Source organism: Culicoides brevitarsis, chromosome 3 (genome assembly GCF_036172545.1).
Source record: "Culicoides brevitarsis isolate CSIRO-B50_1 chromosome 3, AGI_CSIRO_Cbre_v1, whole genome shotgun sequence".
Classification (NCBI taxonomy): Eukaryota; Metazoa; Arthropoda; class Insecta; order Diptera; family Ceratopogonidae; genus Culicoides; species Culicoides brevitarsis.
In genome coordinates this window covers 14,755,863-14,781,493 of record NC_087087.1, presented here as the reverse complement: position 1 = coordinate 14,781,493, position 25,631 = coordinate 14,755,863, and the positions used below count along the sequence as shown (strand labels likewise).

The following is a 25,631-nucleotide window of genomic DNA, read 5'->3' as shown; positions in this document are numbered from 1 at the left end:
TAATTCAGAATTTTTAAGTTTAAATGTTTTTTCTTAATACTTACCATAATTTCTTTTCCAGGAGGCAAGGGTTTTGGAAATCGTTTCGACGAGCAAAGGCTGACCTTGAGAATTCATCGTGGTCGATCTCAGCAACATCATGATTCGCCTCATAGCAATGGAAGTGCCCCTAGTACAACAACTTCAATTGGATCTCCGTCTCCCGAGAGACTTTCGCGTTTCAGTACGAGGAAACATGAAAAAATCAAGATTTCTGTTTCGTATCCTTCGAACGAGAATTTGTCGGCACGCGAACAAAGTCATCGCGAAATGCAGGGGGCGCATGGTAACGCCCTCTATGCCGTTCATTACTCGTCAAATAACGGCAAAGAGCACACTTCTAGTCACTTGTTTCGAAACAACAACAGCAGTTCGCACAAAGATAGTTTCCTGAGTGTAAGTAGCGGACTGGGGGGAAGTGGTCATGGCGATAAACTTTCTTCCTCGTCGCCACGTGGCAGTAAGAAAATGGGCAAACGTAATATTAAAGCGCAAGTCAAGCGTTTTCGCATGGAAACGAAGGCTGCGAAAACGTTGGCAATCATTGTCGGTTGCTTCATTCTTTGTTGGTGCCCATTCTTCACAATGTATCTCATACGACCTTTTTGCAACGATTGCATTGATCCGCTTCTCTTTTCCATTCTCTTCTGGCTGGGTTACTGCAATTCCGCCGTGAATCCCATGATTTACGCTCTCTTCTCCAAAGACTTTCGTTTCGCATTTAAACGAATAATTTGCAAGTGTTTCTGCAGCGGGCCTGCTTTTGGTCGAGACACAAGTCGACGAGGTTCCGATATGTCGCACTTTAAAACGGGCGGGCGTACGCCAAGTATTTCGCCAAGTGCCCAGGCGCATAGTCTCGATGAAAATAGCGATCCCGTAATTGAGAATAGCGACTCGAGATGACGATCGTTCGCCCTGAGTGTTACGTCGACCACGAGTAGCACGTGCATGGGTGGAAATCAGCTGCAACATAGGCCTTCGTGCTCCTCGAGTTCACGTGGTCCCGTTTATGACATTTGTCATCCGTTGGTAATGGAATCGCCAAGTTATGCGTATTGCACGTCAACGTTAAATAACAATGGCAAAGGTCATGGTGCGAATGGGAGGCATGAGGAGACAATTATGATAAGTAGTATTGGCACGGCGAAATTGGGTTGTGATAAAAATGACAAGTTGATGATCAAAGGGGATCCAATTTGATCCATTTGGAGTATTACTTGTCTCATTTAAGCCCAAAAAGTTAAAAAATTGTTTTGAAAATGTTTTACGTTTCAACTTATTGAAATTAATTTTAATAAAATTATTAATTTTTATTTAATTTAATAATTTTACAAAATTAAAGTAAAAATTTATATTTAATTAAACTAAATTTAATTTTGTAAATTTGGTTGAATTTTCGAAGGTTTTAAAACAAAATTCTTTAAAAATTCAAAGATTTCTCGTGTGAAAAAATTTTAAAAAATAATTTTAAAATTTCACAAGAAAAAATTGAATTTATTTTTAAATTAATAATTTATAATTTTAATTTAAAAAATATTAAAAAAAAAATAAATTGCATAAAACATTTATAAATTTTAAATAATTGAATAAAAAATATTAGGTATAAAATTTTTCAAAATAATTTTAATCATTCACAAAATTTGTTTATTTTTTTTTTAAATTTAATAATTGGTTAAAAATATTTGTTTTTAAATTTTTTCATAAAAAAAAATAATAATAATAATAATAATAGTTTTTAAATATTTAAAATCACGGATTGAAAATTGAAAAATTTATAAAATTTATTTTTAGACAAATATTTGAACATTTATATATTAAAACAATTTTAAATTTAAGTATTTAAAATTTCATCAAAATTTATATTCGATTTTTTTCAAATTAAAAAATTAAAATTATTATTAATTAATTAATTAATTAATAAATTAAAATTAAAAAAAATAATAATAATGTAAATGATTAAAATTAATTAAAATTTCATCAAAATTTTATATTTTTTTTAAATTAAAAAATAATTAATTAATTAAATTTAAAAATAATAATATTAATTATTAAAAATTAATTAATTAATTTATTTTAATTAATTAGTAATTAATTTAAATTAATTATAATATTTTATGCGATTTAATTTTTTTTTCAAAATAATTTTTGAAACGTGAAACATTATTGAAAAATACTCCCGCCTCAAAATTAAAAATGTTTTTTAAAAACGCGCCTGTAACATATGCAATCAGTACTGCACTTTGATGAGAGACACAAGACTTCATACAAAAATATACAAAACAAAAATCTATAAATAAAAAAGTATTTATGTGCCACATTTACGATTCCTAATTACCTTCCATCTCTCCTCCCCGCCCCCCTCCGGTGTCAAAAGTCACAACGACTCTATTTCCTGTCCTACAAAAAAAAATCGATAGAACGGATAAGAAGGTTCATGGTTGCACAAAGAGAGAGAGCATGTCATTGACAATGATTAATAACGTTTTGACGATGCACTGCCAGTTAAATTATTATTATTGTTGTAACAGAGCCAGAAAACCTGGTTGGCATTTTGACATGACAATGAATAATAATTTATGCAGTTCGTCATGTTTGTGTTGAGTCCGTTTATCCTTGTTGAATTTCCTTGAAGCCAAAACACCGAATCTATGTTGAGGAAATTTAACCTTGCTTGGCTTATTAAAGTTTTTGAACTCGCGTGCCATCGACGATTAAAACGGAAATTCCTGTAATTATAGTTTAATTAACAAAAAGTACCGCTCCGCTTTAATTTGCCGCTAAATGAAATGAAGTGCATTTAATGCAAATATAATTATGTTCCACTTTTGCTCGTCTTTCTGCTATTTTTGTACCTTTTTGTCAGAATTGAGGCAAGAATGGCGCACAGATCAAAGAATGACTATTTTTTTCGTATTATAAATGCTCATTTATTCATTCCAAGCTTTTGCTTTTCTCTGTGAGAAACCGAATGAATTTTGTATTACACTTTTGCATTACTATTCATGGGGAAAGGCAAATTCCATAAAATATACGGAGTACAAGACAAAAGAGAACTCCATTAAATATTTATTTTATGCAATTCCGTTTAACGCAGTGTGCGGGCGTTTTTTTGTTGTTGTAGAACTTTTACTTTAACAATGCGTTTAATACTCTATGGGTCATTAAGGGGTCAAATTAATCCTTCGGGAGTTAATTTAAACCCTGAGGAGTTAATTTGACCCCTTCAGAGGTTAATTCGTTCGCTTTAAGGGGTTTCATTGATGTCCCAAAAGGGATTAAATAAACCTCTTAAAGAGTCAAATAAACCCTTGAAGGTGTCAACTTAGCCTCTTTAAGGGTTTTAAAAACTCTTACAGGGGTAATTTATCCCTTGAGAAGTTTTTTTAATCCCTTTTGGGAGATCAATGAAACTCCTTAAAGCGAACAAATTAAGATCTTAAGGGGTCAAATTAATCCTTCGGGAGTTAATTTAAACCCTGAGGAGTTAATTTGACCCCTTCAGAGGTTAATTCGTTCGCTTTAAGTTGTTTCATTGATGTCCCAAAAGGGAGTAAATAAACCTCTTAAAGAGTCAAATAAACCCTTGAAGGTGTCAACTTAGCCTCTTTAAGGGTTTTAAAAACTCTTACAGGGGTAATTTATCCCTTGAGAAGTTTTTTTAATCCCTTTTGGGAGATCAATGAAACTCCTTAAAGCGAACAAATTAAGTTCTTAAGGGGTCAAATTAACTCCTCAAGGCTTAAATTAACTCCCGAAGGATTAACTTGACCCCTTCAGAGGTTCATTTTTTCGCTTTAAGGTGTTTCATTGATGTCCCAAAAGGGATTAAATAAACTTCTCAAGGGATCAAATTAACCCTTGAAGGTGTCAAATTAACTTCTTAAGGAGTTAACTACAACTCATGAAGGGGTTAAATGATAACCTTTAAGGGTTAAGTTGATACCTTCAAGAGTTATAGTTAACCCTTTAAGAGATTAAGTTGACACCTTCTGGGGTTAATTTGATGTCTTGAGGGGTTTATTTAATCCCTTTTAGGATATCAATTAAAGCCCTTAAAGGGAACAAATTAACCTCTTAAGGTGTTGAATTAACTTCCGAGGGGTTAAATTAACTCCTGAGGGGTTAATTTGACCCCTTTTTCGTCCCATAGAGTAACAAGGGATAAATTTGTGCCACAAACGAAGAGAAAATCTCAAAAGCCAAAAACCACTTCTTCATCTTCTTCCGACTTTTACACTCAAATACGTTAAAACGTAAAATTCCAATCTTGTACATAACAAAATGAAAAATGTCTGATGGAAAATGTTAAATCTATATTTACATAAAATTACTGTATAAACTTAAATTATAACAAAATGTTAAGAAAAGTGCATTTTTATTCACAAGTTGACGTTTTGAATTACGGCGAATCAAAATGCGCTCAAGATGAAAGTGATATACAAAAAGTAGGTAATTGTTTATGGAAAAAAGATATTTATTTATAGTTAAGAGAAAATATATTTAGAAAAATAAACATCAAATATTGTAATTGAAATCATCAAATTGATTGTTTTTGTTTCTCACAAAGGGCATTTTTTATGAATTGAAGTAAGTATCAGTTGATTTAATAAAATTTTTAAAGCCTTTTAAGATTTTTACAAGGATATAGTTTTAAGTTTTAGACTTTTAGGAAAATTTTTTCGGTTAAGTATCACAAATGTTATTTCGAAGTTGATCAATGGATATTATTTTCAACGAATTTGAAAATTAATTTAATATGAGAAACTACCTGTACCTGATACATAAATTGATCGATAGCTTTAACAAAAGCATAAATTTAGGTTGGCACAATAATTAAAAATGTTTTCGATTTCACAAACTTTTTAATAATTGAATTTTTTAACATTAGGAAGAAAGGATAACAATAATCGAGTAGATTATAATAGTAAAAGGGTCTATGGAAGGCTCCGATGTGAGCTTAAAAGATCAATTTGGCATCAAAGTGCAGTAGATGGAGCAACAGCAGCGTTATTATCAAAAAAATAATTTTAGAAAATTGATATTTTTGGTTTTTCTGAAGCAATGGTAGGTTTGCGGGCATATGTTTCTTGGCAAAAAATGATCTACTCGAGACAACGAATAAATTAAGTGAAAAAAAAAAATTGAAAAAATTTTGATTTTCGACCAAAAATTCCAAAATTGCTTGAAAATCATTAAAATCGCCAAAAATCGAAGTTAAAGTGAAATTTTTTGAAAAAAATTGTTTTTACTAAAATTGTTCGTTGTCTCGAGTACATCATTTTTCGCCAAGAAATATATGCCCTTGTAGATTTTTTACTGTGTATATTTGTAAAATTTTCAATTTTTCAACCAAAAATCTAAATTTTAGAAATCTCAGAAAATTTTTGATCCTCAACATTAATTTAAGCCAAAGATTAATTGATTAATTCTGACATCAAATTACAATTTTCGAGACAATAAGATAAATTTTGCATGATTTTTATTTTTAACTTCTCATTCATTAGGTTTCGACAAAAAACTTGTCTCGAAAGAATTGGTTTTGTCCCTTATTTTTTGTAGCTTATTAGCATTTATTTTTCATAGTATGTTAAAAAAACCAAAGTCAAGTGTACTTTTTCTCACGTTTTTTTGAGTTCAATAACTTTTTCTTTTCAAACTTTCCTTCTGAATTGGAATAAATAGCTTTTTCTAATTTCTTTTTGACGATCGGATTTGATAAATTACATTTAAATGTTTAAGCTCATAAGTATATTTGATCCTAATTTATGAGGCTTTACTTGATTTTTTTTTGTATTCTTCATTTAATGACAATTTTTTCTTCTAATTCAAGTTCAATGAAATCCAAAATATTTTCGATTATTGGATCGGCCTTACTTCATGTATTTTTATTCAATCCATCAATTTTGCATTTTCTTGTTAGAAGCTGAATTCCATTCTACAGGCTTCAACAACTTATGGCCGATACAATAATTTCAAATGTTTCAGGTTTCATAGACCTTCTGAACATTAGGTAGGATGTATATCGAGTATCTTACAGAGTAAAAAAGTAAAATTTTCTTAAGGATTTTATATTTTTTTCAATCAATTTTAAAAATTAGGAGGGATGAATATTTTTTTTTCTCAAAATTGATAATTTTTCACAAAAAATATTAAAAATGTATGAAAAAATTAAATTCTAAACTGATTCTAACGGAAATTTTGACTATTTTCAAAAAAATTTAGGTCAAAAGTGTACTGAAATTTGGAAATTTCTTACATTTTAGATATTCGATACTCGATATCCCACCTGGGATTTTCAGAAAAAATTAGGTGGGAGGAAACCTGAAACATTTAAGACTCTTGTTTTGGCCTAATTTAAGTCATTTCTATCATTGAAGATTTCTATCCATTTTTGTCTCATCCAAAAATTACCTGATAATTTTTTTCCTGAAATATTTCTACGTTTTTTATTGTTCTATAAAACATTGTTCATTTATCTTATCAACCAAATATTTTTTTCCCAATTATCGGAAATCAGAATTCGCGAATTTTCTGTTGAAAAAATTATCTCTTTTTTGAGATTTTTTATTTATTCAAATTACCAGCAATCAATCAGATAAACTTGACACAATCTTTGCGATTTTTCTCTGCTGAAAATCTAATTTTAATTTAAGTTTATCTAATCGTTAATTGGAAACCAAAAAACAAAACTTACTTGAAGGCTCGTCTCATTGCTTATCACTTTTTTCGTTAGTTCTATTTACTTCCTCGACATAATAGTATTTTTTTTATTTACAAGGTATTTCCGTCGATAACAATAAATCAAAATCTTCCGAAAGTAAATAAATAAAAAAAAATTGATTGGCAAAAATAAGATACCTTTATGTTAGGAAATCCCTGACATTATCTTTTAATCAGTCACTCATATCGAAGTGTGTACAAAGCCACACTCTTGACGCGATTAAACGCCAATTACCGTACCTGAATGACATCTGATTTGCGTGCAATTTATTTGATGATTATCTTAATGATAACTTAATCTCCGTTGTTGATGATAAGTTCCGCTATAAATTTGACGTGATTCCAGTAGAGACTTATTATTTGTTGATTTGAGTTTTTTGAAGATAGAACTAAACAGAAGCAATGAAGCTTTTAGTCGTTACATTATTTGCTGTTTTACTAACAGCCCAAGCTGCTCCCAATACATTTTCGCAGCTAGATCCGTTCAATGTTTTATCACAGTTTGAAGCTCTTGGACAGGAAAAGGATGAAGAGATTTTAGTCACGAGATCTGATGTAAGTTGAACTATTTCTACGACTTTCTGAAGGATTTGAAACTATTGAACCTTCTTAAACAGGATCCTGTAGTTACTTTATCCCACGGCGGTCAATTACTTGGAAAGAAGAAGAAACTAGGAGTTTTAGGAAGTTACTATTCCTTTAAAGGAATTCCTTATGCAGAGCCCCCTGTCGGAGATTTACGTTTCAGAGCTCCTGTTACTCACAAAGGTTGGTCAGGAATCCGCAATGCTACGTCTCATGGTAATGAATGCGTTCAAACTGGTTTGGTTTATGGCACAAATGGCGACGAGGATTGCCTCTTCTTGAATGTCTACTCACCAAACTTGAACCCTAAAGAAAAGATGGCTGTCATGTTTTGGATTCACGGAGGTTCATTCTCCAGCGGATCAGCAAACACTTTAATTTATGGACCTGAAAACATCATTTATGAAGATGTGGTTCTCGTATCGATCAACTATCGTCTTGGCTTCTTGGGATTCTTTTCGACTGGCGACAAATATGCTCCCGGAAACTATGGTTTGAAAGATGCCATTGAAGCTTTGAAATGGGTTCAAAAGAACATTGAAGCTTTCGGAGGAGATCCTGAAAAAGTCACAATTTTCGGTGAATCAGCTGGATCTGTTCTCACACATTACTTGGTTTTGTCTCCGATGTCAAAGGGATTGTTCAAGAGCGCCATTTCTCAATCTGGAACTGCTCTTAGTCCATGGGGATTGCAAGAAGAGCCTCGTGAACGTGCTTTTGAAGTTGCTGCTAAGATGGGGATCTCAGCGAAATCAACTGAAGAGATAGTTAAGGAATTGCGCAAAATTGAAGATACAACATTGTTTGCCAAAGAAACTCCGGGATGGCTTGCTCTTGATGTTCCACGTGGCATGACAGGTTTCTTCTTTGCACCAACGATTGATCCAGCTGATTCGGAAGAACCTATTTTCCTTCCCGATCATCCTGTAACCATGATGAAAAACGGTGATTTCAACCACATTCCATACATTGTTGGATCAAATAGTCACGAATCATTGTTCGGAATTCGTGAATTGATTGTTGATCCTTTCCTGTTCTCAAAGTTCAAGAGAAACCCACATCTTCTGATTCCCTTTGAATGGGAAATTGAACATACCTCGCCAACAGCGTACAGTATCATCCAACAGATCCAAGATGTCTACTTCAAAGGCACCGATGTCGAAGATAAAATGGATTATGTGAACTACTGTTCGGATCGTCACTTCCATTGGGGCGTTTACAAAACGGCTGAACTCATGCATGCCAAGAGTGCTGAAAACATCTACTCCTACATCTTCACGTATGATGGCGCATTGAACTTGATCAAACGTGTTTTGTTACTCGGAGATTACGAAGGAGCTATGCATGCTGATGACATTCCATACTTCTTCAAACTTGGAGGAGTTCCTGCTCCAGTGTTGCCTGGCAATCACGCTTTAACTGTCAGAGAACGTCTTGTCAAGATGTGGACAAACTTTGCAAAAACTTCAGATCCAACGCCTGAAGTTAATAAAGTTATTACCACAAAATGGCAGCCAATGGGAGAGAATCACGAGTATTTGGAAATTGGTGAAGAATTGGAAGCTAAGGATCATCCTTTTGGTGAACGGATGACTATGTGGCAAGAGTTGGATGCAAAGTATTCAAAACGATAAATGTTTGAAATTTTTTAACGAGAATTGTGATAAGTTGTTGAATCTAGTATCTAGATTTAGTATTAAATAAAAAAAAATTGATAATTGGACTGAACAAATTGTTTTATAGCTTTGATAAGAATTAGATTAATTATTTAGAAGCTATTGACATATTTTGTTAACAACTTCCGTAAATGTAAGTCCTTCAATTGAGTGTCGAGTAATTATTGACATGATTCTCTTCTAATTATCGATATAGTTTTCGTTTATTCTTTTACTAATTGCTATTTTGCGTCTTTCTTTTAAAATTTCTTATCTTGAGTTGGTTTACTAAACATTGCGAAACTCTCCCAACTAAAAAAGTTACCGTAATGTTGATAATTCTAAGAAAAATTTAAAATCTGTTCCAAATTCCTATTTTTAAAAGTTTTAATAGAAAATTTTTAAATTTTAACTAAAATTGGTTATTTATGTAGTTTTTTATTTTAAAACTATCATTTTAGTGTCAAAAACTTTAATATAAATAAAATTAAATATAAATATAAATAATAAATATAAAAAAAATATAAATATAAATATAAATATAAATATAAATTTTTAAATATAAATATAAATATAAATTAATTAAATATAAAATAAAAAAATATAAATATAAATATAAAAAAATATAAATATAAATTATATATAAATATATTTTATAAATATATAAAATATAAATATAAAAAAATAAAATAAATTTAAAATAAATAAAATAAAAATAAAATCTAAAATAATTGTATAAATATAAAAAAATCCTTTAATTTATTTCAATGCGTTCAATCTGGTTTGGTTTATGGTCAATTTTGTGATTTTTGGTATATAGGCTTATTTTCAAATATTTATAAATATAAATATAATTATAAAATAAATTTATAAAAAAATTATTAAATGATAAATAAAAAATTTTTATAAATATAAAAATCAAATATAAATATAAAAAAATATAAATTTATAAATATACTTATAAATAAAAATAAATATAAATATAAATATAAATTTAATTATAATATAAATTAAATATAAAATTAAATTAAATTAAATATAAATATAAATATAAATTAAATATAATTATATAAATATAAATATAAATATAAATATAAATATAAATATAAATATAAATACGAAATATAAATATAAATTAAATATAAATATAAATATAAATATAAATATAAATATAAATATAAATATAAATATAAATATAAATATAAATATAAATATAAATATAAATATAAATATAAATATTAAAAATATAAATATAAATATAAATATAAATATAAATATAAATATAAATATAAATATAAATATAAATATAAATATAAATATAAATATAAATATAAATATAAATATAAATATAAATATAAATATAAATATAAATATAAATATAAATATAAATATAAATATAAATATAAATATAAATATAAATATAAATATAAATATAAATATAAATATAAATATAAATATAAATATAAATATAAATATAAATATAAATATAAATATAAATATAAATATAAATATAAATATAAATATAAATATAAATATAAATATAAATATAAATATAAATATAAATATAAATATAAATATAAATATAAATATAAATATAAATATAAATATAAATATAAATATAAATATAAATATAAATATAAATATAAATATAAATATAAATATAAATATAAATATAAATATAAATATAAATATAAATATAAATATAAATATAAATATAAATATAAATATAAATATAAATATAAATATATAAATATAAATATAAAATAAATATAAATATAAATATAAATATAAATATAAATATAAATATAAATATAAATATAAATATAAATATAAATATAAAATAAATAAAATTATAAATATAAATATAAATATAAATATAAATATAAATATAAATATAAATATAAATATAAATATAAATATAAATATAAATATAAATATAAATATAAATATAAATATAAATATAAATATAAATATAAATATAAATATAAATATAAATATAAATATAAATATAAATATAAATATAAATATAAATATAAATATAAATATAAATATAAATATAAATATAAATATAAATATAAATATAAATATAAATATAAATATAAATATAAATATAAATATAAATATAAATATAAATATAAATATAAATATAAATATAAATATAAATATAAATATAAATATAAATATAAATATAAATATAAATATAAATATAAATATAAATATAAATATAAATATAAATATAAATATAATATAAAATAAAATATCAAAAAAATAAAAATTAATCAAAATTAAAAAAAAAACCTTCTAAAATTGTATCAACTGAATTCCTTTCTATTTATTTACATTTTTTTTTTCAAAACTAAACACATTTCTAACATCCATTCATCCCATGATCGCTTTACTCACTTTTCTATAAATATTTCACAAAACAATCAACATCCTACCCACAAAAACGTAAACAACAACAAAAATTCTAGCAATTTCTACGACGCATGTACTTCCATCCTATCGCGCCAAGTATCTGTCTAGGCCGCCTAAACACAGGCTTAATATATTCCGACCTGCTATTTACATTACATTACATCATTAGATCGAAAGCGTCTGTTTCAAGTATTTATTATTATTTTTAATTTTTTTTTTCATAAGAAATTGATGATAATAAAAATCAGACCATACGAAATCCGTAAAGATGATTCGTTGAACGTCGATGTCTATGCCCATTTTTTATCAGTTTTTTTTTTTCGAACGATGTTTACATTTTATTGCATTCAGCATTGAACTGATTATAAAAAAATATATTAAGAATGCACTCGATTTTGTAATTTTTTGTGGTCTCAATTTTCCAGACATCTCAAATAATCTTAAATCAATAAAAAAAAAACATATCTTATCGAAAATGTTATAAACTTTCACAAAATACAACCGAGTACACGAAAAATGTGCACGAGCGTGTGTCGACCATTAAAAACAGACTACGAGGCATTACGGAGGCGATAAGTGTGTGTCCGTGGTCGTCGCCGGAAGATTACCGTACGTTACTGGATGGCGTTATTAAAATTTCATGAATGAACTTAATTTCAGTTCAGTTCGGTAAACGCCATGCCAGTGTCAAGTCGAACGCAGTAAATTTACCGGCGAGACATAAAATGACGAAAAATTATTAAAGGAAAACGCAAATAAATAGGAATTTTATTGAAAGCCATCGAACAAAAAAAACTTTTTCGAATTATTGTTCAAGTTTTTATAGAAATTTTATGAACTGAGAAAAATTATGAAAAGAGAAGTTTCGTGACAAAAAACTATTATTTACTAAAAAAAACTTTTGATATTGCCTATTTGTGTGTTCAGTGACAAAAAAAAGTATTTGAATAAAAAAAAATATATAAAAATATTTAAAAACGCAAAAAAATGGGTTTTCACAATAAAATCACCACACAAGATTCTGTGAAATCGATAATATCGCATCAAAGTAGCACGGAATCGAGTGCATCATATACTTGTTGTGGCATCCGCATCATCGGAAATGACAACAAAGTTAACTCAACAGAAGAAAATTCAACAGAAGCAACAACGAGGAGCAACATTTTTCAACAGATATTTTTATATGTCTTAGGTTGGTTTGAGTTTCTCAAAAAAAAAAAAAAAAAAAAATTGTGAAAGAGGAAAATTGATTTCCTATAATTTTTTTTTCTTTGAATATCATTACAGCGATTTCGGCATTTCTTCCTTGCGGCGCATCACTTGCATGGAGCAGTAACTTCCTCTTTAGTCACTGGAATGACGAACAAGTAAGTACAATTTTTGCTTGACATTTGGCTCGAATTCGGCGCACCAGTAATAAAATTACTTAATAACCTTTCATAAAATTTCGCGAACGTACGCTTTTCTATCCGACGAATTTATTATTATTATCAATTTTGGTGTCTCAAGGTTGAACATTTTTTTTTCGTGAATTATATTTAATAATAATTAAATTTTGTGTTTTACGACTTTTTGCGATTGTTACATACACGACAAGTTTTGTACAAAAAAAATCATTAGGGGTTGTAGATTTTTTTTATTTTATTTTATGTTTTTTAAAGTAAATAATTTTTCAAATATTTAATTTTATTCTAAGAATTTTTCTATTTTTTGGTAATTTTTTTCACAATTTTGTTTTCATATTTTTAAATAAAAAAAATAAAAATAATAAAATAATTAAATTTAATTTTATTTAATTTAAATTTTTTCTAATTTTTTTTATTTTATTTATCAATTCTGACACAAAAATTATTTGCACTGAAAAATTTAAAAAAAATATTTTTTTAAAATTTTTTTTATGTAATTTAATTCCCTTCAGATTCGAATAATTGATTGATTAATTATATTTATTGTTTTTCAATTTTTTTACTTTCAAATTTTTAAACATAAAGGTACCTATATGAATTTTAAATCGAAAGTTGTTTTATCGTGTATTTTGGTTCAAAACATTAATATTTTTTTTATAAAGTTATTGTCTTTTAATTGTTTAACCTAGTTTTTATTTTTTTATATGATAAACATTAAAAAATCATAATTTTTTAATATTTTCATAATTTTTTAATTATAAAAAATTGAGTTCTTAATTTTTTATTTTAAAATAATTTTTGTAAAGAAATTAAATATTTAAAGTTATTAAAAATACAGGTTTTCAATTTTTATAAAAATTAAATGAAAGTTGTATAAAAAAATTATTTTAATAAAATTAAATAATTAGAAGATATGTTCAAAAAATTATTTAATTTGTTGAAAAAAATTAAAAAAAAAAAATTGTTATCAAAAAATAAAAAATAAAAATAATAAATGAAAAATTTAATTTTATTTTTTTTTTATTTAAAAAAATAAAATTAAAAAATTTATTTAAATTTTATTTTAAAAAAAAACAGAAAATTAAAAAAAATAATATTAATAAAATTATTATTAAAATTTAAGTTAAAAAATTACCATAAAATTAATAAATTTAATTAACAAAAAAATAAAATAAAAATTCCCATAATTCTCCAACCCTCCAACTCATCGTCTTTATATTTTTCTGTCTTCGCTTCAATTACGTCTCGTTACTTCATAAGAAGCTTATAAATTTCCTCCCCTCGCGATATAAATCTCAACATTTAAAATAAAAAAAAAATTTTTTTCTTCTGAAATTTTCCATCAAATATCAATCAATCCCATTAAAAATCCTTTAAATTCTTTTCAGTTGTTAAGCACTTCGACGTCATGGATGGTCGCTTCCTTACCTTTCAGCGCGGCAGTCGCATCATTACTGTCGTTCAAAATGTGCCACATTATCGGAACGCGACGTTTAATAATTTTATCAACTGTGATTATGTCGTTGTCATGGCAGCTGATCCTCTTACAAAGGTAGGACAATGGAATTTTTTGTTTTTTTTATTTTTTTTTTCATTTTTTTTTTTTAGATCTTTAATTCAATGTGATTATTTATTGTACGCGGCGAGGATTTTTGGCGGTTTTGGTCTTGGATCGATAATGTTAACGATCCCGAAGTATATGCAGGATTTACTTCCGTCGAGTCATAAGAATTTTATCTATAAGTCTTTGCAGTCGGCAGTGATTTTCGGGGCAATGATCGAATATGTTGCGAATGGTAAGTTATTTTTTTTATCAATCAATTTTTTTTTTGAGGATTTGGATTTTTTAAAGTCTTTAAATATTTATAGAATTTAATTAAATTAAATGAATTAAAAAAAATTATAAATTTATTAAAATATTTATTAATTATTTTTTTTTAATTACAAAAATTTATAAAAAAAATATTAGTTTATTTTAATTAATTTAAAAAAATATAAAAAAAAATAAATTTAATTTAAATTAATAATTAATTAATAAATTAAATTAATTAAAAAATAAAAAAAAATTAATTAGTTATTTATAAAATCAATTAATTAATTCTTTTTAATTAAAAAAATATTTTTTAAAGTTATTCTTAAAAAATAATTGAATTAAAAAATTAAAAAAAAATATTTTTTTAAGTAAAATAATTAATTAATTAAAATTTTAATTAAAAAAATTTTAATAAAATGTTCATTAAATTAAAAAAAAAAATAAAAATTAAATTATTTAATTAACTTTTAATTATTTATTTTATTAAATTTATTTTTTTTTTAATGAAAATTTAAATTATTTAAAAAAAATTGATAAAAAAAATTCAATAAAAATTTGAAGGACTTTTTATCATCAAATCCTCAAAAAAAATTCCAAATCATCCCATTGCGTACTTGTTTTTGTCCTTCCGTGAGCAAAATGCAACGTAACAGAAGTTCATCTGTCTAGACCGAGTAATCACAAGTTGTCGAATGTACTTTCGGCGATGACTTGAACAGACGTTTTGAGATGACCTTTTGAGCGCTCTTATCTTAGTCTGAGTTTTTTATTCAACGCGACACGTAAAAACTTTCGACAATCTTGAAATAATAAAAAGAACGTAATTTCGATGTTAATCGAACGAAATAAAAATCCTGCCCGATACACGAATGGAGTAGAAGCTTGTTTTATTTTGACATAACAATCTATTTTAATGGATCTATTAGGAATTGATTGTCAGTCATGCAGGCAGCGCACGACATGCATGAAGCAGCAATCCAACTGTCTATCTATCCATCTAATTTGTGATGTATGATGTCATTTCTCCGATCAATCGTTTTATTTTTTTTTTGTTCTAACGAAATTTTTCCATTTTTTTTCTCGTTTCAGACATTTACGAAATTTCCACAATCCTCATGATAATCTTTCCAATTTTCGCTGTCCTTGGCTTTGCGTTTTTCCCCGAGTCACCGCAAACGTTGGTGCATCAGCAAAACTACGCGAAGGCACGTAAAATATTGCAGGTGTGGCTCGCGGAAAAGGAGGAAAACGAAATTATGAGCAAGATGCAAAGTTGGTCGATTGCCGAGCAGCGAGGCGGTGGCGATGGAGCGTTGCGTGTCATGTTCAAGAGTCGATCGTGGGTAGAAACGCTCGTGCCGTTGTTTGGCTTGGTAATTTTCGAGGCGTTGCTCGGTGTGATGGCGATTATGTTTTACTTGAAGCCAATTGTTTTTGCGATAGGTGAGTTTTTTTTTGCATTCAAATTACTTTGATGAATATTTTTTTTTTTTTTGATGAATAAATAATGAGGCAATTTTCGCACTTTTGCGTTGGAAGTTGAAACGAAAAAAAAAAAAAATTTTATGAGGAAGTAAAGTGCAGTTTTCCTAAGGGAGCATTTGATAAAAATTTATTTAGTAATTTTTGGGAGTTCTTTTTTTTGTTAAAAAATATTGTTTTTGCTTTTGCACGTGGCAAATTTAAAAAATATAAAAATAAAGAAAATTTATGGATATTTTTTAAATTAAATTTAAATTTTAATTTTATTTTTTTTAATTTTTTTTTAATTAAATTTGAAATCTTCGAAAATATAATTATTGTGATTTTTTTTTTAAATTATTTTTTTATATTAAAAATTTAAATTTTAATATAAAAAATTTTTAACCGAAAATAAAATTTTTTGATTTTTTTAAAATTAATTTTGAAAAAATTTGAAAAATTTTAATAATTTTTTTGAAAAAAAATTTTAAAAAAATTGTTAAATTAAAATTTTTAAATTTGATTAAAATTTAACAAATTTTGTATTTGATATAGTAAATAAATTGGTAGAAATTCCTTAAAAATTATTAATTTAAAAAAAATTAAAAAAGTTTCAAAATTTGTCTTAAAACTTTAATTATTATATTTGATTAAAATCTCATTTTTTATTTTTAATTGTTTTTAATACCTATTATTTTGAAAAAAATTAAATATTTTAAAAATTTTATTAATTTTTGAATCAAACAAAATTAATTCGGAAATTAAATTAAATTTTAAAAAATTACTTTTTATTATTTTCTTTTTTTTTTATTAGTTATTTTTTATAAAATTTCATTTTTTTAATAAAATGATTTTAATTTTTTTAAATTTTCATTTTAAATTTTTAAAAAATTTTTTTTTAAACTTGAATCTTGTTAGAATTAAAAATTTTTATAAAATTTTTCTTCATTTTTAAAAAAAAAATTTTTTTAAATTTTTTAAAATTTTTAATTAATTAAAAACTTTAAAAATTAAAAAAAATCAAAAATAATTAATAATTTTAAAAGTTAAAAAAAAATGAGGCAAAATAAAAAAAAAAGTTAAAAATTTTCAAAACTGATTTTTTTGTTGTATTCAAAATTCAAGAATTTCAAAAAAATTTAAAAAAAATTTTTTTGAAAAAAATTTATTAAAATTTTAAAATTTTTTTTTAAAACTTATTTTTTAAAATTTTAATTTTACTTTAAATTTTAAAATTTTTAATTTTTTTTTCTGTCAAAATAATTTTTTTTCTTTTAAAATTTAAAATTTATTTTCGAAATTTATAATTCGTTAATTTTATAATTATTGCTTGGTTTGGATTAAAACAATAATTTTTTTTTATATAAAAAAAAATCAAAATTTAACATTATTTACCTTTCGTGAAACCTAAAAAAATATTAATTAAAAAAAATCCTGTATTTAATAAAACTTTTCTTTTACTTTCCTTTCAGATTCTGATGGTTTTCTGCCCATTTCCTGCCAATTAATCGCCATTTGTGCGGCAATGTTACTCGGCATGCACTTGAAGCCTCTTTTATGTTGTCACTTAAACGCCAAATCCCAACTTCTCTTCGGCATAACGATAATTTTCCTGAATTTCGGCTTGCTCGGCACTTTCTACCACACCACAAACCTCGGAATTACTGCACTCCGCGACAACTTACCGTACCTTCCAGTTGTTTGTTTCACCGCAATCGGCATGACTTACACGTGCAGCATCACGTCGGGCATTCAAACGTACCTAAAAACACTCACCTTGCCACATACGCGTTTCGCGTGTCGCGCTACTTCACACGCCATCGCCTGGCTGATTACGGGAATTCTGTGCGCCGAACTGAGTCATGTCATTTGGTACATTGGCGTTGGCTGGCTCTTTTACAACATGGCAATCATCAGTGTGTTCATGATGTGTTTCGTCCTGTTATTACTGCCACGCTTGATTAAAGACGTGATGGTGATTGATGTGGCGAGCGACGGCAGCGAAATATCGACGTCAGATGCCGCATCGGAGCACAGCAAAATTTCCAATACCGCCAGCACGAGTACGGATATCACGATGGAAAATGTGCTTGTTGTTTGAGCTCACGATACACGTGCCAACAGGTGATTTTGTTGATATAATTAACACGGAAAAACCGATCGATTTGCCAAAAAGTGCAAAAAGGTGACGGGGAAAAAGATCCGGAATTCGCGCAGAGTGTGAATAGTGAACATCAATCAATTAATTCGCCGCCGTCAATTCATCGCTGTTAGGAATAATGTAAATAGCTTACTGTGGAAATTCATGTCTCGAGAGCTAACATATTTGCGAAATATGAAAATTTGGTAGATTTGTGCATTGGGACAACATTTTAGAATGTGCATTGGGGTGAAATTTGAGAATATGCAATAGGAAAAAATCTTAGAATGTGTTTTGGGAAAATCATCTGAAAATGTGCATTGGGACAAATTCATAAAATATGCATTGGGTTGCTATTTTAAAATGTACATTGGGGCGAAATTTTTAATTCATCCCAATGCACATTCTAAAATGTTCCTTAATGCTCATTTTTAACTTTAACCCAATGTACATTTTAATTTTGCCCCAAAGCAAATTTTGAAATGTTTCCCTAATACAAATTTTAAAATTTTGACCCAATGCATATTCTATATTTTGTCCCAAAGCTAATTTTGAAATATTTCCCCAATGCATATTCTAAAATATTGTCTCAATGCACATTCTTATATTTTGACCCAATTTACATTTTAAAATAACAACCCAATGACTATTTTATGAATTTGTCCCAATGCACATTTTCAAATTCTTTCCTAAATAAATTTGTCCCAATGCATATTTTTTTGTTGGTTGATACCCAATATCGCAAATATTTTAGCTTATCAGACATGAATTTCTTTACAGTGCATTAAAGAGAGAAAAACAGAAGAAAATCGTGAATTAAAACCAAAGAATTTTAACCAGAGCTAGTTAATTTAATCTTAAAAAAAAACTTTATAGCATAAGACTGAAAAGGTTCCTTAATTTTATTTTATTTTAACTTTTATTTTTATTAGCATTGTTTTCTAAATATTTAATTAATAAAATAAAGTTACCAAGAAAAAGTAAAAGAAAAAACTCAAGCACTTTGATTTAAAAGGGAAAAAAATCTCAATTCTCTCAAGATTGTGTGAAAAGAAACGTGACCAAAATACTAATTAATTCAATTTTGTCCCGTTTTTCTGCTAAAAAAAAATTGACAAAAACAACGACAAACCCCGAGATAATTGAGGAAAAAGGACAAAGAAAGGAAATTCGATACAGGTCCGTTAACAAAAAACAACGCAAAATGGTGAGGATGGAGTGTGAAAAGGGGATCGTTAATCATTTCCACAAAAGCAGCGGCAATTTGATGGGTGTGACTGTTGGTAACAGGCAATTGTGCGACAAAAGGATTCAGATCTTCTTTAAAGTTGATGATTTTTGATGGGTTTTAATGTCGGATAGGCTTGAAAATGTTGAGTTTAAATGAAAATTTCTCTTGAAATCATGAAAGAACTTTTTTCCATTTTTTTTTATAAAAAATTAGCTCAGTAGAATTAATTAATTTTTCTCAAATATTTTATTTTTTTTTAATTGAAAAATATTTTAAAAGTATTTTTAAATTTTCTTTAAATTTAATTTGATTTTTTTTTAATAATTTTTATAAAATTTCAAGCTAATATTACCATTAAAATATTTTTTTTTAATTTTTAAATATTTTATAAAAAATTTTTAGAATTATATAAAAATTATAAAAAAAATAAATTTTATTTGAAGAAAAATTTTAAAAATAATATTTTAAATTATTTAATTTAATTTAATTAACTCAAATATATAAAAAATAAATTTAAAAAATATTTTTTTTTTAAATTTTTAGAATTATAAAAATTATAAAAAAAAATTTATTTGAAGAAAAATTAAAAAAGAAATTTAATTATTTAATTGAATTTTCAAATATTTTATTTTTTTTAAATTAAAAAATAAATTTAAAAATATTTTTTTTTTAAAAAAATTATTTGAAGAAAAATTAAAAAAAAAAATTTAATTATTTAATTGAATTTTCAAATATTTTATTTTTTTAAATTAAAAAATAAATTTAAAAATATTTTTTTTAATTTTTAAATATTTTATAAAAAAAAATTTTAGAATTATATAAAAATTATTAAAAAAAATTAAATTTTATTTGAAGAAAAATTAAAAAAAAATATTTTAAATTATTTAATTCAATTAAACTTAATTTTTTTTCATTGAAAAAGTCAACGAAATACACAAAAAATTAATATGAAAAATATAATCCACAAAGGCGCCAACATAAAAAAATCTGTTCAAAAAGCACCTTTGACGTATCAATTTACCATCCGCTAATAAATTAATACAAAGACGAAATCAATCATCATAAAAGCCCATAAATTTGTGTACCATTAAAAAAATTTTTTAATCGATGAATTTCTGCGGTAATTCAATAATAAAATTACCACTTTAACCTTGATATCTGCGAATTTCAATTATTTATATTAAAAACCCCGATTAATAATATTCTCGTCTTCTTTTTCATTAAATTTCTTTATCAAGGTTAGCCAATAGGTCGCATGTTCTTAAAATATTAGAGTAAAAATAAATAAACGTGGCATTACAAATTATTACTTGTTTGTTTATTCTTCATTTTTTTTTTGTATTTGAGAATTTTTACTCGGCTGGAGATGCGGCGGCTTTTTCAGCAGCTTCTTTTTGGAGTGCGAAGAGTTTAGCCTTGGCTTCAGCGACTTCAGGTGCATCAGGAATGTAAGCTGGTTCGACTTGTTTTGGGATGTTTGTGGCAGCGATACGGAAACCTAAAGCATCGGCGACATAAGCTGCTGTTTGATATTGTCCTGAAATGGATTTTTAATTGAAAAAGGTCTTTCTAAATTTTTTTTTGTTAACTACCATTCGCATCGATGTAGGAATAGGATCCACGAGTGACGCCATCAATTGTTTTCGTTTCATCTTTCGCTACGAGAGGACTGTTATAGCCATAGCGATATTGACCTAATTCATCTTGGGCATGATATTGCGATTGAATCCCGGGAACAGTTAATGGAGCTGTTGTGCTGCGAAAGAATGTATAGCATCATAAAAGCAACAATTAAGCGACCAATGTCATGTCGCTTACCTTACGAGAACTACGCGTGGCAGAAGAGGATATGGCAGAGAAACCACTGGCGGTTGTAATGGTTTTTCCTTTTCATCGTTTTTCTCCTTTTCCTGCTCGGCTGTGTGCTCGGGCGTGTGATGCTTCAGTACGACAGTTGTCGGCGGTGCAATTAATGGCGAAGTTAAATAAGGATATGCAACGGCATAGGGATTGCTTAGCACTAACGGACTGTAAACGAATTGAGCGGCATTTGCAAATGCAATGCAACTAACGAAAAATGCAATCTACGCAAAAAATAAATAAATAGAAGAAATTATTTGACAAATGAACCAAGAGTAAAACTTACAAATGTCTTCATCTTGGCTTCTACTTTTACAGAAGATGCGATAATGACTAAATTCGTTCTTCCAGTTCTTTTGCGTATTTATAGTCGCGCCCATTGACAAAGATGTAGAAACGTTCAATTGTTTCCGCAGGGGTGAAAAATGCACACAATAAATTCCATTTCGGGCTTCTTCGTGCTAACCTGTTTGACGGTTCAATTAAATTCCTTTTATTATCATACCTATGGATGAGAATGCTTCTTACGGCAAATCTAGTTCCACAATTTCTTGTTTTTTTTACCATAAATAAACACACAAACATTTAATATGCAAGTACTTGATGCAAAAATAGTCTAGAACTTTAATCTGGATGCTTCTATTTTTTGAAGCGCAGTTTAAAATGGAAAATTGTGTTCAATGGTTTTTGATGTCTGTCTGTGATATTAATCATTTTAAGCGAAAGTTTATAAAATGAGATCTTTTTAAATATCGTTTTAAGTTCTCATGAAGTCATAAAAGAACTTTTTTCCATTATTATTTTTTTTTATAAAAAGTTAGCTCAGTAGAAATGATTAATTTGTCTCAAATATTTTATTTTTTTAAATTTTGTAAACTTAGTCATTATCGCATATTCTGTAAAAGTAGAAACCAAGATGGTTTCCTTTAAAAAGCTCATAGGGCCTGACAATTCGGAGGATTGGCAAATATTTCCTTTTTAATTTTGGTTTTACCACTCTGGATCGGGCCAGAACCATTGTCTTTGTAATCGCTTGTATCTTAATGAATTTGAAGTTTTTGAAAATCCTCTTAAAATAGAAGAATCCTCAGTTTGAATGTGAACCGTTTATAAAATAACAATTCTCATAGTTAGGCTATAGTTGAATTTTGGCATGCCCGATTACCTTTCCTCTGACATATTTAAGATCGATGGTTTATGATTATAAAGTTAGAGCAGTCAAGAAGTTCGTTTACCAAAAAGTATACAATCGTCAAGGTTGTTGAATTAATGTTTATGGTCCTCTGACTCTTACTCATCAGATTGAGAGAGATTATATTATTCGTTACGAATTTTTTTTCTAGATCCAGAAGTGTTTTTACAAAAGATTTTTTTACGTCAAAGAAGTGTTTGATGTCATTCCTGGTAACAATCGAAAGACTTCAATATTATTCTTGATTTCTGGTAAGAGTTACATGTTTATCGTTTGTGACTTTCGATTTCTGTTTAATTAGTTAGTCGCTGTTATCGATAGACTTCTTATTACAATGAAACTTAAGTATCTTAGCTTGAGCTGGATCTTACTTGTTTATCTGGTTTATTCTTATCCATCGATCATCATCCTTGTTTCTCTTCATTTGCTTCTTAAAAGAATCACGATTGTACAAAATCAGATACTGAAAATCCAAATACTTACCTTTTGAGCTTTTTGAAGAAACAGTAAACTTCCAAGAAATCTTTTTAGACAATTTGAATGAAATGCGCTCACATCCCAAGGTTACCTAAAAAGAAATGGCATGACTTCCCTTCATTTCAATGACTAAAATTTATTTACTTACGCTAAAGAGTAGGTAAATTGAATCCATTCAAATGTTGTGTATTTAGCTAACGACTCAATTTCTTCCTTGCTAAATTCCATCAAATTGTTTGTCTTCCTTAATTTCACGTTCGTTTTCAAGAATTTTCTAAATTTCATCGAAAAAGCCGGCTTAATAGTTTGAACCTGTTTCTCGAACAGGTTGATATAAATTCTTCACGTCGTCGTGGGTTGCAGTAAATAAAATATAATTACATTTTTGTACTTGCACGTACGTTCATTTTATCTCTTACATCTGTTTATGAAGTCAAGTATTAAAAAAAATATCGAAATTCGTTCGACTCGACACTGACATTGAACTGGGTAATGTAACTGCATGCAACCATTTTTTTATTTTGAACTACATTTTTTCAGTTTTTGTAGATCAAGGTTCACGTTGCGTGTTGTACTGCCAAAGTTAACGGCATAACACTTCCTATGTTGAAAATTCACAAATATTTTTGCTCGCACAAATGATGACAAATATTTATTTTTTGAAAAGTTATTTTTTCAGTCAGATTACGGCCATTATTTCAGCTGCACGATGCTTGATGATGTTGAGAGGCAGCAGAAAACACACCTTATTCCTAGTTGCAAAAAATTATTTACTTTGTAAATTGTGTTTTCAAACAAATATTTGTTTCTGCAACGTTTCAGCATGAAACGAAGAGAAAAAAAACAAAGCGAGGTAGTCAGAACATAAGCAACATGAAATCAATCATTCCGTGTGTCTTATAATTATCGACATTAACATCGCCTTTTTTATGCAAGTCACTTGCCATTTTCCATGCCACGAAGAGAGAAACGCCGAATGGCTTGCAGGCAAATCGCTCTGATTTACAATGAATAAGCGACCCAACCTGTTCCTTTGTTATCGCGTCTCTTGTATTATGTTACCGAGTCTTTCTTATGCGATGACGACGACGACGACAGCAACGTGAGACAACACACAAAAAAGACAAAAGAATGCAAAACTACTTGTTACAGTTTTTTACTTGGACAATTTTATAAATAAAATATATGTCGTGCGTTTATTAGGACAAGTTTACGACAACGGTTGGTGTTACGTAAGCGAAAAAATGTCATATATTTGATATGGTTGACGGATACTATGTAATTAAATTGAGCTTAGACCAGAGAGCGCGGCGTTATTTCGTAACCGGAGTTTGCAGCTAAACTGCATTCATTGCGAGACGCATTCATGGTCACTGTGCCAAAGAGGCAGGAAATTTGTTGCTCTATGTGGATAAAATTTTCACTCGAAGGTATAACTTAATTTATTTGAATAAAACAAATAAATTAAAGTTCTTCTGCTACGAGACGCAACAAAATGTTAAATCTGACTTAAAACAAGGCGCATGGAAAATCTCACAAGGAAAATTTATTGAATAAAATTTACTAACCTAGTTGCAGCAAATTCAAAACGTACGAGGTACTATCTCTAAGCAATGAGCAAAAGATAGAATGTTTGTTTGTATGTGACAAAATTACTTATCCAAGTTATAATAAAATGTAATAAAAAATAACGATACGTGCAAAATAGCAGAGGAGGAAGGAGAAGCAATTGAGATAGGTATGTATAAGGAAAGTACAATTTCAAAAATTGTTTTGATATTTTAATTTAACTAATTTTTCAAAAAATCTCAAAATTTTTAGATTCACATCTTTAGAAACTTTTAAAAAAAATTTAAAAAATTTATATTCTAAAAAAAATTTCTAAAAAAAAAAATTTAATTTCTAAAATCTAATATAAACAATTGGCTTTAATTAAGAATATTTTTTAATTTTTTTATGAATTTTTTTTCCTAATAATTTGTCAAATATTCTAGAAAAAGAAAATAAACCATATTTGTAGTTTTTTTTTTAAATTAAGACGAAAAATTTTTGTTTTTTTTCTTCAAAAATTTAATTTTAAAAAAATAAAAAAAAAATAAAAATCAATTAAAAATAAATAAACTAAATTAAATGAATTAAATTGTAATTATTTTTAAATTAAATTTAATTAATTTTTTAAAATTATTTTTTAAATTAATTTTAATTATTTTTTAAAAATTAATTAGTCGAAAAATTATTGTTTTTTTTCTTTAAAAATTTAATTTTAAAAAAATAAAAAAAAAATAAAAATCAATTAAAATTAATTTAAGTAAATTAAATGAATTAATTTGTAATTATTTTTAAATTAAATTTAATTAATTTTTTAAAATTAATTTTTTAATTAATTTTAATTATTTTTTAAAAATTAATTAGTCGAAAAATTATTGTTTTTTTTTCTTCAAAAATTTAATTTAAAAAAAAAATAAAAATCAATTAAAATTAATTTAAGTAAATTAAATGAATTAATTTGTAATTATTTTTATATTAAATTTAATTAATTTTTTAAAATTAATTTTTTAATTAATTTTAATTATTTTTTAAAAATTAATTAGTCGAAAAATTATTGTTTTTTTTCTTTAAAAATTTAATTTA

General features: G+C 26.5%; 5 protein-coding genes across 5 annotated transcripts in view; 4 read left to right on the top strand and 1 right to left on the bottom strand.

Moving 5' to 3' along the window:
* LOC134834889 (octopamine receptor Oamb) overlaps positions 1-1,220 on the top strand; it is a 30,593-nt gene extending 29,373 nt beyond the window's left edge. The window contains exon 4 of the mRNA XM_063849692.1: positions 62-1,220. Coding sequence (XP_063705762.1) covers positions 62-945 — 884 coding nt within the window. The 3' untranslated portion in view covers positions 946-1,220. The remainder of the gene's footprint in view (positions 1-61) is intronic.
* The window catches only part of LOC134833726 (BAG domain-containing protein Samui), a 161,206-nt gene extending 136,898 nt beyond the window's left edge, over positions 1-24,308 (top strand). The window contains exon 3 of the transcript XR_010162130.1: positions 24,298-24,308. The gene's annotated coding sequence lies outside the window, so the exon portion shown is untranslated. The remainder of the gene's footprint in view (positions 1-24,297) is intronic.
* On the top strand, positions 7,113-9,147 carry LOC134834529 (juvenile hormone esterase-like). The gene is made up of 2 exons (XM_063849246.1): positions 7,113-7,317; positions 7,380-9,147. Exons 1-2 carry the CDS (start codon positions 7,165-7,167, stop codon positions 8,979-8,981), a joined length of 1,755 nt encoding a protein of 584 aa, XP_063705316.1. The 5' UTR covers positions 7,113-7,164; the 3' UTR covers positions 8,982-9,147.
* On the top strand, positions 12,101-19,118 carry LOC134833750 (facilitated trehalose transporter Tret1-like). Its single transcript, XM_063848182.1, has 6 exons — positions 12,101-12,612; positions 12,708-12,787; positions 14,215-14,378; positions 14,435-14,622; positions 15,729-16,082; positions 17,573-19,118. Exons 1-6 carry the CDS (start codon positions 12,408-12,410, stop codon positions 18,199-18,201), a joined length of 1,620 nt encoding a protein of 539 aa, XP_063704252.1. The 5' UTR covers positions 12,101-12,407; the 3' UTR covers positions 18,202-19,118.
* LOC134833729 (cuticle protein 6-like) lies at positions 20,776-21,657 on the bottom strand. The gene is made up of 4 exons (XM_063848156.1): positions 21,618-21,657; positions 21,290-21,555; positions 21,064-21,227; positions 20,776-21,008 (listed from the first exon to the last, which is right to left on the bottom strand). Exons 1-4 carry the CDS (start codon positions 21,627-21,629, stop codon positions 20,824-20,826), a joined length of 627 nt encoding a protein of 208 aa, XP_063704226.1. The 5' UTR covers positions 21,630-21,657; the 3' UTR covers positions 20,776-20,823.
* Positions 24,309-25,631: the final 1,323 nt, after the last annotated feature.